At 46.2% G+C, this 15,660-nt stretch overlaps 1 protein-coding gene across 3 annotated transcripts in view; it reads left to right on the top strand.

Moving 5' to 3' along the window:
* Positions 1-15,660, top strand: part of OTUD5 (OTU deubiquitinase 5) — a 731,936-nt gene that overhangs the window by 555,614 nt on the left and 160,662 nt on the right. For all 3 annotated transcript variants that reach the window (XM_069645483.1, XM_069645484.1, XM_069645485.1), the window contains exon 6: positions 2,071-2,256. In XM_069645483.1, the coding sequence (XP_069501584.1) occupies positions 2,071-2,256 (186 nt within the window). The remainder of the gene's footprint in view (positions 1-2,070; positions 2,257-15,660) is intronic.

The raw sequence follows: 15,660 nt of genomic DNA, 5'->3' as shown, positions 1-15,660 counted from the left end.
ACAAGCTAAACCTGAAACCATCTAGAAGGATATCACTTCTGAGGAAGCAAAAGCAGCAGTTTCTCCATATTGTATGAATGTCAAACTAATGAATGCCCTAAAGCAAAAAAAGAGCAAATCCAGTGGAGGCTAATGCATCATTGGAAGCTGGCCTCCACGTCCCCCAATTGCTGCATGCACCTGGTGCTGCAAAGCTGTTTGCAATGCAAAGGCGGTTGATGTGCAGTCCATTTGCATTTTTATTCTGTCATTCTGCACAGCAATGAGTTTTGGCTGGGGTCACTTTATAAGGGCCCTGGGGCATACAGAGCAGCCACAGCCTTCATTGTGTCCTTTAAGTGCTTTAGACTGGAGCCCTTTGGGAAACAATGAGTCTTCACCCTTCCATCTCCCTATCCCAGTTGCAGGCTGGGTGTGTGGTCAGTCGATGACTGATTCATGCGCGGGGAGATGCAAGTGTGAAGCAAGAAACCCAGCAAAGACGAACCACTGACCTTTGCATACTGCCACCAAGGAGAATTGGGGAGAGATGAAACTGCCACAAGCAGACAATGAAATTAATTGTAAAAAAAATGACATTTTGTGTATTTGCATGAGAACATGTATGTATGTATGTATGTATGCTTGCAAGTTGGGGAGAGGTCACAGCCAGGGATGTCCCAATTGCACAGCAGCTGAAGACAGAATTTCACTTTCCAATTGTTTGCTTTAGGGTGTACTATCTGGGAAACAGATCTTGGCTGCTAGACACCAGATACTGATCCTCCAGCTGCCAGGCTGTAGACTGTCCACCTTTGCCCTCCAACCAGGTTAGACCCAGCATTGTACTTCAGATGTTGGTTGAAGTATAGCCTCTCTTGTTAACTTGTAGGCTTCTAGCTGCCCAAACAGAAAATGGATTTGGGATTCTCCCTTCAGATCTGAGGGAATGGGACAGGGATGTGGGATTGGGTATAATTTTCTCCTAGTTCATGACCACTTTTCTCCAAACACCTTGCCATCAATACAGTTGGGTATTACGAAACGTGCAGAGATTGCAGTTAGACACCATGAATTCTCCATGTTAAAATAAAATGTAGCCTTGCGTGCAACTTTGCCTGCAGTTCTATCCCCTGCAGTCCCAATACGACAGAGGAAATGTGACTATAGAGTAGAACAGTGGTCCATAACCTTCACAAATGATCTCAATACTGTTGGCCAAAATGTTTACTTTGCCTGGATACCCTGCAGTGTAGCTTAAACTACTGACGGAAGGCTCTTATCAGTGTGATGTTATTAGTACTCGCGTGCATTTGCACTTTTGTGAGCGTGCAACTGATAGTTTTGTGTTCATTTTTATTGCACACCTATTCTTGAACTACTGGTGGGAATCGGGGAGGACTTACCTTGGATGTGTATAAACTGAATCTAGACTGATTTTGGAGTGTGTTAAACTGATTTCATGATCAGATGGGCCTTTATGAAGCATTGTCATCATGGAGCATTGTTCTACCAGGAATGGAACGTGAAGATGAAACGAATGATGTGAATTGATGTGCTGTAAGAGGAATAAAGTACAGTATGTCTAGCAGTTTAGTTTTGATGTAAAGTTTTGAAAATGCTTTAGTCAGGTGTTTGAACATCTTAACCGTAGTTTCTTGTCACATTACCTGGCCTTGCAGGTACATTTTAAAGCCTTTTCTGTTGGTGGAAAAAAACACAATTTCAAACCAATCCGTTTATTATTTTTTAGAGATGCATAAACCTGAGCAATCATAATTTGTTTTACCTTCCTGATCTAATGGCTATCGCACGATTGATGAACTACCTCCTTACCAAGATTCCATGCCTGACTCCATTGTTCCATCCAAACTGCTTTGTGTAGTGTCAATGATGGTCGAAATAGAGGAACTTGGATGCAGTGTCTAGTGCTTAGTTTATCCTTTTCAGATAGTTCTTTCGATAGAGCCAAAGGACTAAAAGTAAATATTGCTGCAATGAGTACACTACAGCCTGTAAACCTAGCCCATTGTCTTTATTAGAAGTGCATGGTTCACCACAATGTGAACTTGGATGTCTTTTTCTCTCCAGTATGCAGACCAGTCTTTAATGAAAAATGCTATCAAAACCTCAGAGGAGTCTTGGATTGAGCAGCAAATGTTGGAAGACAAAAAGAGAGCAACTGATTGGGAAGCCACAAATGAGGCCATTGAAGAGCAAGTAGCACGGGAATCATACCTCCAGTGGCTACGAGACCAAGAGAAACAAGCCCGACAGGTAAGGAATTCGTTCAGCATTTAGCTAGCAACTAACAGCTTCATTTAGAATTGGACTAACAGATTGTGTATATTATTGCACCCATGCTACCATTATACGACTTGGGTATAATTTGAAATGTTTTGGGGTCCTGGCTGTGTCACTGTAGGATTAGAATAACCCTTTGGCCGGCTCTTAAGGTCTGGGTAATTTTTCTTTGTAGGAAGGAAAGTTCATTAACTTCCCTTCATCTCACGGACCCAGATAAGGTTTTGCAGTGAGTATTTTACTCTCCATTTCTTAAAGTTTGGAGTAAAATCGTTTTTTTGGGGTTATGAGATGAGATTGTCCCACTTTAGTTAGTAGGTGGGCAAACATGTATTGGAACCCTGTATCCTATTTGTTTTTGATCCATCTTTTGTTGCCCCTGATAACTCATGCAAAATTAAAGATGCATTTTTTTCCTTCAAGATCCTGGTCAGAACAGGCTGTAATAACAATAAAACACCTTCCAGTGGAACTACTACTCTGCTGATCTGATAATACTGATCTAAATAATCCGTAGAGCTATATGGGTGGAAGTGGTAGGTAGGCTCCTGTGTCTGTTTTGCTATTTTTTTTTTTTGTAGGATTATTTCTACAATCTACTTTTTTTTTTTTTTAACTGTTTTTAGGGAGGAAAAGCTGTCTGGACGTCTTCTATGTTTATGCGTCTTGGTTATGGTCCCCTGCCCAGTGCATGAGAAGGCACTCTAAAAGCAATTGTCATATTTTGGTCTTTGGATGTCTTCGGTAGGCATTTTGTTTTGGCCTTTCATTGTCAAAAGGGTGATAAAACCTTACCTAGTACCTCCCTTTCTTTCAGTGTTTTCAAACTTACCTCTGAAATAGGCTAATGCCTTGAAGGTCTGCTAGGGAGGGATGAATTGCCAGCCTGTTTTGACTTTTTACACATCTGCACCTCACTGGGGTCCAATAGGTAGGGTCTTGTGTAGAGGCACACACTTACAATTCTTCTGCAATGGTGCTGACGAGCAAAACAAAAGATGTAGTAGAAGGTTTCTCAGAGCAATTCCCAGTGGTGATACAGCATTGACTCGAGCCTTTTTATCCACCAATTTTTATTTTCACTGTTAGGGAGAATTTTAATTTCTGTGCCAATTCCTTTTAACCTTGGAGACCCCCCAGCACTTTTGCTGGACTCTGGGCTTTTTAAATTGTACTCAGTGAGTGGGACCTTTTTTTCCTCACTCACTCGTGTTTTCCTGACTGATTTTCTATGTTCCTTACTGTTTTATGGAGTCTGGTAAACTCCATAGGCATCTGCTTTTGCATTGACACACAGCACCGTTTGTGCAGTGCCACTGAGGTCCCTTGGACTTCACTTAATGTTTAACTACATTTTCTTGGGTGAACTACTTTTTCCCAAGAATAGTAAGATGACCCCGGTCTTACTTTTTCTTACCTTTACTCTATGGGACCAGCACACACCACTCATTCCTCAAGTAACATTTTGTTACACTAACTCACTTGAATGGCTGGTGGCAGTGGTTTCTTTTTTACTACATAGTGACCTGTATCTAAAAAGGGTGACCATTTTCCCAAAATAGCCCCAGTCTTCTTTTTTCACCATTTCTTGTTAGTTCGTTTCTTCTAGGCTTTTACTCTGTTTGAATCAGGTTTGAGTCCTTCGTGTACTTTGCCTTTTGCGGGCTTCAGCCCTGAAGCCCGCCCAGGCTCCAGTGTGTCTGGAAAGGTAGGAAGTGAGACAGGGTCCTGAAACGTCCCTGTCCTTTTGTCTCTAGGTGTGCCTGAGTGAAAACAGCTCCTATTGGCTGGCTGGCTGTCCTCCAGGACAGCCACCCTGCTGTGTGATTGACAGCCTAGGGCTGTGAATGAATAGGAACTTGCATAAAAAGTGAGGTTTTTGGGACTAGACGCAGAGTCGACCACTGGAGAACAGAATCTGAAGCAGAAGACTAGCGAAGACGCCAATAGCACCCTCCTGGACTCAAAGTGCCCACTGAAGCCCTGCAGCTTTGCTGACCCAGTTTTCAAATCGACCGGGAAGACCTGTAAAGGCTGACTTCCTCCCTTAGGTTATTGGTACCAACTAGCCTCGAGACTCTATTCTGGCTTGCTGCGTCTTTCCAAGGCTGCAGTAGCCCTATACCGAGGGTACCACAACCACTTGTGAGTGCATCGTCTTCTGGAGTCTGAATCCGGCCAGATCTTCGTAGGCATCCAGAGGACCTTGCAGAAGCAAGAAATCTGCATCCAGAGTCCCCTCACCAAAGTCCAGGACCGAGGGATCAAGGAAATCCTAAACAGCTTTTCGTTCTTCATTGGTGCGGAGAAAACGGTGCCAAAACCACAAAGATCCGCCGAATTGACGGAAATCCTTGCTGCTGAATCCCTCTCTCGAGTTATGCCGCATGAGCATGCCAGATGTCCTCCCTTTCCACACCACGATCAAGGACCAGGAACAAGGGTCTACTGCATTGCACTGTGAAGGCAACCAGCTCGAACACTCTTCATTTTCAAGGTACTGTGGGGTTTGGGGTATTTTATCATTTTGCCGTTTGGGGTGCTTCCCATCTTTGGGAGTGCGATTTTAACCCAACACCAAGTTGACCTCAACTTACCTGCATTGGCCTTACTGCTTGTGCTTTCTAAAGGTGATGCTTTCTAAAGGTGACTCCTTGAGTTGCTGTGATTTCTCTTTTGAACACTGACTATTTAGGAAATTTTTCTAAGAAGCAAAGCATCAGAACTTAGACTTTGTCTGTCCTGACTCCCTAAAGGCCTCTTTCTGAGCCTATTGGCTTTGGCAGTGCTTGTTTCCTTTTCAGGTTTTAAATGTTGAACACTTTAATGCTAGGATAATTGACTTCCTACATCCCTTTGGGAGAATCTAACTGTTCTTATAACCGATCAGTCTGTTCTGATCTAACCTTTCCTTCCTGAAAAACTAAATATTGCAAAGGTGATGCTGTAAATGCTTTTGATACTTGTTAATCTGCATAGAATCAAATGCTGTGCATATGGCCCGACATCCAGTGGTAACTGCGGAGTATTGCATCTTGTCTTTCGAGGATCGAAAGGGGACGTCGGCATAGGCTTGTCTGTAACACTATCCGTGACGTGTGTACCCAAAATCCCTCACCCGCCGAGGTCCCTCAGATTGTTTTTTTTCCACCCAGATTACTGATCGCCCTAATGCAGAGCTCTTACATAGAGATAGCGTTATTGTCATAATTCTCGACTTTGTCGTTACTCCTGTTAAGTCTCTTCGACTGTTGAATCCTGTGTAATGCGGAAGACTCATGTGGACTTTCGACGCCTGTTGATCCAGCCGGCGCGGCCGTCCACGTGGCTGGGCCTTCTGGTCGGCCTATACAGTAGGGAAAGTGAGGTCAGGTGGCCATATTCTTTACAAGTATGCCTTTCCTCTTTCACCCCCTTTGCTCCCTGGGTTTTGTCATCGCTGTACCTGTCTTTCACTATGGAAAAGAGGCTATTTAGATTTTGCCCCTCGTATAGGGCCAAATATCTGTGGAAAGACTAGCACCCTCAGTGCAACATTTATCTTCCCCTCAACCACGAGGCAAATTGCGCGGCCTGTAAACTCCTGCGCCCCAAGACGCTTAAGGAGCACCGCCTGAATAGGTGGGCGTCCTACAGCTTGTCACAGGCCGAATGTTCTTCCGCTGCCGAAAGTGATGGAGGGGCTTGCGATGACCAGGCCTCTGTGTCGGAAGCAATTGACCTAACAGCGGACAGCTCTCGGTCCGCGGCGCCTGTCCCCATCCCCACCAAGCCTGACACGAGTCACGCTATAGGGAAAACACCCAGCGACAGGGGCGCACACGATCATAACACCAAATGCACAACCCAAGGTTCTGCTTCGGCGGTACTGTAGAAGTGTGCCAAAGCGCCAACGGATCCATCACACTTTGGCGGGATCCGCTGATATTTACAATTGGCAGCCTTCCCTGCAACCGCAGCCTGCGACTGGGCAATCTAAAACAAAGGGCGCTAGCACTAAAATACACGTGGCTGTAGAAACGCTCCAGGTGGACGTGCTGATGCTGCATAAGGCCCCCGTGGCACCGAAATCCACAGCTCCACCTCCGGTTCAGCCGGCACATCGCCCCGATTACCTGAGCGATAGCATTGCAATAATTGCCTCGGCAGTTAAACTGAAGGAACGGTCGAAAGAGGCAGCGAAACACAAGGAACGTCCTAGAGACGTGCCGAAAGACAGGCCACAGCACCCCGAACCCTGCAAGGACTACGTTCAGAGTCCTGTGTCTGTCAGGCACATTAGGGGACAAATCTCGATGTCACAGGGAAGATGAACCCTTTCCTCCCCTGGACCCCTCTGGTTCATCCTCATGGACTAGGGAGAAATTTGAGGGGTATATGGACAGATTAGAGAAATGTCTTATTCTGAGAAGCTTGCTCCCAAGAGACCTCGGAAAGACCTTCCTTCTACACCTGTCCCCCTCCCACCGCCACTCCGGCCCGCCAGGCCTCCCCGGTAGATGATCAAATGGCGTTCAATGCCATCTTGAAAAAGGCGGCTGACCATTTTCAGATCGCCACACAAGTAGATTTACTGGATTCTGATTTTGTGGAGGATATACTCAAGGAAAAACCTCCGGCCAGCCAGACCATCCCTTGTTTAACTCTATCAAGAGAAGATTAGCAACCTTTGTTGACACCAGCTCAAACCAGAGCAGTGAACCCTAGGGTGGAGAAGTTGTTTCTTCTTTCTCCAACTGACACTGCCTATATCAAGGGCCATGCCACTTCAGAACTTCAGATTCTTTAGTGGTTACCACTACCAGGAAACAGGCTGGTGTTACCCTGTTTGCAAGAGAGTCACCACCCGATAAAGAATCCAAGAGATTGTATGCACTGGGGAAGAGGGTCACAACTGCTGTGTTTTCCACTCGAATAGCCAATACCACCACGCTATTGGCCAGTTGTGCAGATGTGCAGTGGAACCTGCTGCAAGAAGGCCTGAAGGAAGTTCCAGAACCTACGCGAACCAAGTTGCTTGCCATCGTATTGGAAGGCAAGCAAGTCAACCAGAATGTGCTCAAGAACACTTTAGATGCTGCTGAGACAGTGGGAAGAACCTTGGCACAAGGTACCTTGCTCAAGCGACATGCATGGCTAATGAACTCCGGTTTCAAGCCGGAAAACCCAGGCAGCTTTGATAAACCAGTTGAGGAGACCAACCTGTTTGGCAAGGCAGTGGACGGTGCACTCAAAACAGCCAAAAAAGAACATGAGACACTCAACAAATTACCCAGAAACCCTCTCCTCAGAGGGAGCAGCTTCCGCCGGTCCTTTCAGGGGCAATCTCATTTGACCCAAAACCAGTATGGTGCCGGGACAAGGGTCTAAAACCTCCACCACCTAGAGGACCGAGGCGTGGGAAGGGTAGAGGCTGAGGTTCCAACCCCAGAGATGCCTCGGCCTCTGGGCAGAAATTACCTTCAGATCCTGGTGCCCTCCCATCCCACCCTGGTCGTGGGGCGTTTAACATCTTTCCTTGCTGCTGTGGGTACTCAAGATGGTAGCCCATGGGTACTGCATACAATCTGCCAAAATGAAGACGCCTGATGCCGGACCACCTGCGGATCCTACTGCAAGAGGTGGAAGTCATCCCAATTTTACAGGTAAACAAGGGTATTTATTCAGTGTACTTCCTTGTACCCAAAAAGGATCTCGCCATGCGCCCTGTGCTAGACTTGCGCCCGGCGAACAAGTTTGTCAAATCTCAAAAGTTTTGTATGGTCCCCTTACAGGAAGTAATCCCGCTGTTGAAACGGGGATTACATGGCAACACTGGACATGAAAGATGCATACTTTCATATTTTGATGTTGCCAACGCACAGAAAATACCAAAGATTCATGATAGAGGACAAGCACTATTAGTTCAAAGTACTCCCCTTCGGCATTGCCTCTGCACCAAGGATGTTTACAAAGGTACTGGCAGCAGCGGCAGCACACCTGCGCAGACTCTCCGTCCCGGTTTACCCTTACCTCGACGACTGGCTCATAACGGGGAGTCCTACAAAACATGCCTATTGAACACTCATTAGACAATAGACTTCTTACTCAGTCTGGGATTCTCCATCAACGAGATGAAATCTAGCTTAGACCCCAGTCAAGTCAAACAGTTTCTAGGGGCTCGAATTCAGACGAAAGACTGCCTTGTCTTCCCCTCAAACGCGAGGGTTCAAAACATGCTGTTTCAGATCCCTCAGTATATAGCCAGTCGGGAAGTGACTGTACGCAAGGCCATGCGGCTGCTAGGAATGATGGCGTCCTGCATTTACTTAGTTCCTCACGCGCGTCTGCGCATGCGTCCCATGCAAGAGTGGCTCAACAGGCAGTGGTATCAGGCCAGCGGACAATGGGAAGATCTGGTAGTTGTCTCGCCAGCCCTTGTTCTCTTTCTGCAGTGGTGGTCGAGGGAAAACCTCTTGAAGGGGAGACCCTTCACCATCCCCTCAGTAGAAGCCACTCTCACAAGCGCATCTGTGTGTGGGGGGCTCACCTGGTCCAGCAGACGGCGCACGGCGTGTGGTCCCCACAAGTAGCACCCAACCACATAAATCTGTTGGAGCTATTAGCTGTATTCAAAGCACTGAAAGCCTTTCAGACAGTTACAGGGGAAGACAGTTCTGATCTTGACAGAAAGCACCACAGCCATGTACTACCTGAACTAACAAGGGGGGGTAGGGAGAGGGCACACTCTCCACGGTTATCCAAACTGTCCCAAAACATTTGGATATGGGCTCTCAAACACAGGATGTTCCTGTTGTCCCAACATGTTCCATGGTAACTCAATCTTCTGGCAGACGTACTCAGCAGAGATTTCCCACTGCCCATAGAGTACGAATGGCGACTACACGAAGACATAGTCTCCAACGTTTTAGCAAAATCGGGCTTCCCAGAGACCGAGTTGTTTGCAACTCTGGAGAACTCTCAATGCCAAGATTACACCTCCAGGTACCCCCAGAACCGATCCAACGGGAACGATCTCTAGATACGATGGTCAGGGAAATTTGTTTCTGAAGCTTGTTAATTGCTTAGAATCACATGCTGTTGGTAACCGCGGAGTATTGCATCTTGTCTTTCGGGAACCGAAAGCAGACGTCGGCACAGGCGTGTCTGTAACACTATGTCAGGCTGAGAGGTCCTGTATCCGCGGAAGCTTCTGAACCCCCGACAATCCCCCTGAGATGTATTTCCCAGAACTAGTCTTCAATACAGCTCTGTAAACTACACCCCAAAGGGAAAGGGGGAATGTGACAACAAAACAACACCAGGCAGACTGCGTCAAGGCTAATCAGTGCTGAACCTGCAGAGGATAAAGAATAACATATACACTTCCTTAATTCACTTACTTAACCTTATGAATGGGAAGACATTAATCCTTAACTAATAATTGAGAATCCTACCTGGTTCTTCTCTTGAAATTTCTTAGAGAAGCGGTTAAGAAGCTGAAAATCTCTCTTACTTGCGATATTTGAAATTCCCAGCAACTTCTTACATTAGGCAAAACTGGAAGTCTTAGTTCTTTGTTTGTCTTTTTTCCAACATGCACTGGTAGTTCAATTAGATTGTCTTTAAAATGTTCTTTCTTGTCATTTCAAAACTTTTCAAACTATTTATAATTATCTTGAGTCTTTGAATCCTTGAAGAAAGAGGAAACACGTGCTAACTGCACACGCAGGTTATTTCCATTAAAATTATCGATGAACTTCACATAGAAATCTTCCTGGTTGAAGAACACGCGCAAACGGATGAAGACGCGCGATCAAAATAATCCACACGCGCAAAAAATCACACGCGCAATAGTCCACACGCGCAATAATTCACACGCGCAATAGTCCACACGCGCAATAATGTTCTCCTGCGAGACATGCGAAATAAGAACACCCGCGCTATTGAGTTCAAACGCAACGAAGTGATTCTCACGCGCAAAATCACTCGCGATGGAAAAAACACACGCGCACTCACATGGCACGCGACGAACAGATTCTCGCGCTTTGTACACCCGCGCTAAAAATCACACGCGCTTTGTATTTCACACGCGCTTTGTATTTCACACGCGCTTAGTATTTCACACGCGCTTTGTACACCCGCGCTAAAAATCACACGCGCTTTGTATTTCACACGCGCTTTGTATTTCACACGCGCTTTGTATTTCACACGCGCTTTGTATTTCACACGCGCTTTGTATTTCACACGCGCTTTGTAGTTCTCACGCAGCGTATAGCTTTTCGCGCAAAGGATCACCCGCGCAATAAAACACACGCACGTTTAAAATGGCACGAGACCAACCTCTACTCGCGCTCGGAATACACACGCTAGAAAGCACGCGCTCACTTGAATACGCACGCGACAGTCAAAATCTCGCGCTAAGGAACACCGCACTGGAAACACAAGCGCACTCCGATATTTCAATAGTTTTAGTAGAAACACTACTTTTAACAAATTTTCAAGGAGAATGTTATTAAGATGAACAGATTTACAGTAGAAATAAAGTCACTTATCTCCTGAGCGAATTCACAAAGATTTCCTGCTTTTCCTATCTTCAAAACGAATTCCTGCCAGCTGAAGACTTCTCCTGAACCCCCAAGAAAGTAGCCGCTCAACTGCTGAGATCTGAAGGATAAAATCCACCAGGCCTAATACTAAAGCAGGAGCAGCCACTGAACACGTCCTCTCAGATGGGGTTTTGATGATGAAAGGCACAGAGTGACAGTTTAGAATGTTCATTGTTGTTCAGCATTGTCTTCTAGCCAATCAGAGCTGTCACTGTGAGGCTCCATCTTGCCTTGGGTCAGAACCAGGATTCTGAATCAACAAGTTAAGGCCTAACCAACTATAATGGAAAACTTCCCACCCACACAAAGCTAATCTGAAAAGGATAATAATAAAAAGGAAACTTGAATAAGAGAAGGAAACCTGACAGTACCCCCCTCCTAATGCCCAGTCTCTGGGCCTATCTTGTGTGGGTTTTTAGCATGAAACTTAGCCACTAAACGGGGGGCATGTACATCAACTGAATCTTCCCAAGATCGTTCCTCCGGTCCATATCCCTCCCAATCAATCAAATACTGCAACCTTCCCTTCACTTTCCTAGAATCCAAAATTTGTTTAACCACAAATTCCTCAGATGAATCCTCCAAAATCACAGGGGAAGGTGGTGTTCTGAATCTAGTTCCTGAACAAACTGGTTTTCAAAGACTAACATGAAAAGTAGGATGTACCTTCAACTGCTTGGGTAATTTCAATCGTACTGCCACAGGGTTGATGATTTTCTCTACCTCAAAAGGGCCCACAAATCTTGGACTGAACTTATTCTTCCCCTTAATTTTCAGTTATCGGGTAGAAAGCCAAACTAAGTCTCCCACCTTATATTCAGGTCCAGTTTTTCTTCTCAAATCGGCATATCTCTTATATTTCAACTTATTTTCTCCCAGAACCTTTTTTGCTCTATCCAAGTTATTTTTCATTATCAACAAACGATCTTCCACTCTAGGATTCCCTGAATCTTCCTCCAACACCTCAAAACTCAGAAAACGAGGATGAAACCCACGACCCAACAAGAAAGGGGACATAGAAGTAGCATCTTTTCCACAATTGTTGTAAGAGAATTCTGCCAACCACACCAAATCCACCCATTCCTCTCTAGCTTGTAAATAACACCTTAAAAACTTCTCCAATTCTTGATTTACTCTCTCCACTTGTCCATTACTTTCCGGATGATACCCAGAAGTCAAACTAACTTCCACTCCAAGTTTCTTACAGAAGGCCCTCCAGAATTTTGAAATAAATTGAGATCCCCTGTCAGAGATAACTTGACTTGGGAGTCCATGTAGTCTAACTACACCCTGCAAAAAACTATGAGCCAGTTTTTCCGCGGTAACCTCTCCCTCTATTGGTAAAAAATGTGCTTCTTTAGTAAGAAGATCGACCACAACAAGAATGGTAGTACAACCCTGATCTTGAGGGAGATCAACTATGAAATCCATAGAAATTGTGTGCCAAGGACGAGGAGGAACAGGTAATGGCTCCAATAAACCATGCGGCTTCCCAACTTGACTTTTCTCTTGTGCACAGACTACACAAGTTTTAACAAAATTCAAGGTGTCTTGGCGAATTTTTTCCCACCAAAAATTCCTTCGAACCAGTTCCAGAGTTTTTCTGAACCCAGGATGTCCTGCTAAAATGGATTCATGACAATTTCTCAAAACCTTTTCTCTCAACTCATCAGTAGGTACATAAAGCTTGTTATCAAAAAAAGGAAGATTGTCTTTCAACTTTCTAGCTGGATCCAGTCTCACCCACTCCTCCATCTTCTGCAAGGACATATTTTGACGAACTTCATTCAAAAAATCAATTTCTTTAATGGCTCCAGCTAACAAACGTTCTGGAGCAATTATAGGTTCTGGTTCTATAATCTCTTTGTCTTCACTTCCAGGAAATTGGCGAGATAACGCATCAGCTTTTTTGTTTTGACTTCCGGGTTTAAAAGTCACAATGAAATCATAATCTGCAAAGAACAAAGACCAACGAAGTTGGCGTGGAGACAAAGTTCTTGCAGATTTTAAAAACAATAAATTTCGATGATCAGTAAGGACCGTTACTGTATGTCTTGCTCCTTTAAGAAAATGTCTCCATTCTTCAAAAGCGGACTTTATTGCTAACAGTTCCCGATCAGCAATTGTGTAGTTCACTTCAGCAGCAGAAAACTTTCTAGAAAAGAATGCAACTGGATGTATTTGACCAGTAGTTTCATTCCTTTGAGAAAGCACCGCCCCCAACGCTAAATTTGAAGCGTCCGCCTCCAAAAAAAAAGGTTTGGAAAGATCTGGATGAATTAGAATTGGACTAGAAGTAAATATTTGTTTTAACTCTTGAAAAGCCTTTTCTGCTTCAAGGTCCCAGTCAAATTTCACTCCTTTTTTCAAAAGCCTCGTTATAGGAGCAACCAGCCGAGGAAAAACCTTCTATAAATCTCCTATAAAAATTGGCAAATCCTAAGAAACTTTGTATTTCCTTAACCTTAGTAGGAGGGGGCCATTCAAGAACGGCTTGCACTTTTTTAGGATTCATTTCTAAACCCTTAGGTGAAATTATAAAACCCAAAAACTCCACAGAATCGGTATGGAATTGACTTTTTTCCAATTTGGCAAACAAATGATTTTCTCGCAACTTTTGTAACACCAAGCGCACATGTTTCTGATGTTGATCTAGGTCAGAAGAGAAAATCAAAATATCATCGATATAAACGACAACAAAAATATCCAAGTATTCTCTAAAAACCTCATCAATGAAAAATTGGAAAGCCGCTGGAGCATTACATAGACCGAATGGCATAACTTGATATTCAAACAGCCCAAATCTGGTCTTAAACGCTGTCTTCCATTCGTCCCCTTCCTGCACACGTACAAGATGGTAAGCTCCTCTCAGATCTAATTTTGAGAAAATATTTGCTCCTTGTATTTGATTAAGCATTTCTGAGATGAGAGGAAGAGGATACCGGTTCTTAATAGTGACTTTGTTAACTGCTCGATAATCTATGCAAGTTCTAAGCGAGCCATCCGGTTTTGGTACAAAAAATAAAGGAGAGGCCGCAGGTGACTTAGAATGACGAATAAATCCTTTGGCCAAATTTTCTGACAAATATTCTTTTAAATAATCATTCTCTTTCTCAGTAAGAGCATATACCCTACTACTAGGCAAAATTGTTCCTGGCTCCAGTTCAATTTTACAATCAAAGGATCTATGGGGTAGGGTGCGCTGTTGCGCTCGATGAAGATGGCCGCCCTCTGATCAGCTCCGTCCCGCGAGGCGCTCCTTTTACTGAAATCCTCCTGTTTGCCTTGGCGTTTCACCATCTAAGCCGCGGAGGGGAAGGCTGGTGTGTCGGGGACTCAGCTGGCTTCGTCCTGTCCCCTGGATCTCTCTTGCCGCTGAGCTTCTGCCCCCTTCGGGTTGAGCGGGAGCGGGTGCCTCCTCCGACCCCCGTCGGAGTTCCAGGGAGTTGCGGCCGAGGCCCGCGGCTCGCGGCCTCCCGTTGGGGGAGGGGCGTTCTTCCCGCCCTGCGCGCCCGCTTAATACGGCCTCTCGGGAGGGCGGCTGACGGGCGCTGGACCTCTCCGGATCCGAGAGCGTTCGCTCCGCCGCCCCACCCTGGGCGGTGTGCCGATTTGGACCGCGATTCCTGGCCCCGGGCGGTGAGTGGTGTCCCTGGTCCCCGCGGACTACAACATATTGGCAGGCGACCTCCGTCGGAGTGGAGCCGCTCCTGAGGTGCGCTGGCCCGGCATTATCCTCTTTGGACTCCCTCTCTTGTTCTTAAGCGCAGCGCCTAGCTTGGGGCAGTAACCACAGACTGTCTGCATCCTGATACCCTCCCCGGCTGCCCCGTTCCCCGGGCCCATTAACCTGCATCATAGACTGGCCGGGAGCCGGCGGGAGGCGCCTGCTCCTTCCTACCTGCCTACTGTTGGTTGCTCCGCGGTGCCGAGGTGCACCCCGACCCCTGAATCTCCTGTACGGATCCACCTTGACACCGGTCATACTCGCCTTCTTGGTCGACTAGAGGGCTGCCCGCCTGGCTGTCCTACCGCAACTCAACGGCTACCAGAAGCCCCTCTTGGTTCTCTAGCTGGTCTCCTCGGCCCTTCCCTCCTCAGTTTCCCGGAGGTATACTTGTGGATCACTGACCATCACATACATCGGTTGGCTAGGACGACACTCCTGCCCCTGACCCGGTAACACTGCATCTCTTGTCACTAGCCGGCTGCGACCTCACACGTCCCTGTTGCTCTCTCACAGCGTCTCTCACCCCTCCCTGCCCCTCCGGCCCTCCGGACCTGACTTCAACTTTCGCCGACATCATGTCAACGAGGACGGGAAAGAAGCAATCCTCTATCAATATGTTCGCTAAACCTCCGGGGGGAGCTGGTACTGACACGCCTTCACAGGAACCATCCACTGCACATGAACCGGAGCCATCCGAGTCTCAGAAAATGATGGAATTCATCCGTGAAGGGTTCACCACAATACATAGTAAACTAGACGACATGAATGGTACGATATCCTCCATCAAGGCACACATGGAGAGGACGGATGGTCGTGTGACTGAGATCGAATCGCGTATGAGTACCGCTGAGGATGGTCTGGGCTCACTCCGGGCGGAGGTCTCCACATTATCCACACGCTTCAAAGAGGTGGAGAAGAAGAATGAGGACCTCGAGTCTCGCTCGAGGCGCAACAACCTCCGTATAATCGGGGTTCCGGAGGATGGCATACAAGAACCCATGGAAGACTACGTGGAGAGCATGCTTCTCCGACTCCTCGACTCCCCAAAACTCTCCTCAC

Source organism: Ambystoma mexicanum, chromosome 2p (genome assembly GCF_040938575.1).
Source record: "Ambystoma mexicanum isolate Mex_15411 chromosome 2p, UKY_AmexF1_1, whole genome shotgun sequence".
Lineage (NCBI taxonomy): Eukaryota > Metazoa > Chordata > Amphibia > Caudata > Ambystomatidae > Ambystoma > Ambystoma mexicanum.
This window is presented reverse-complemented; position numbering and strand designations above follow the sequence as displayed.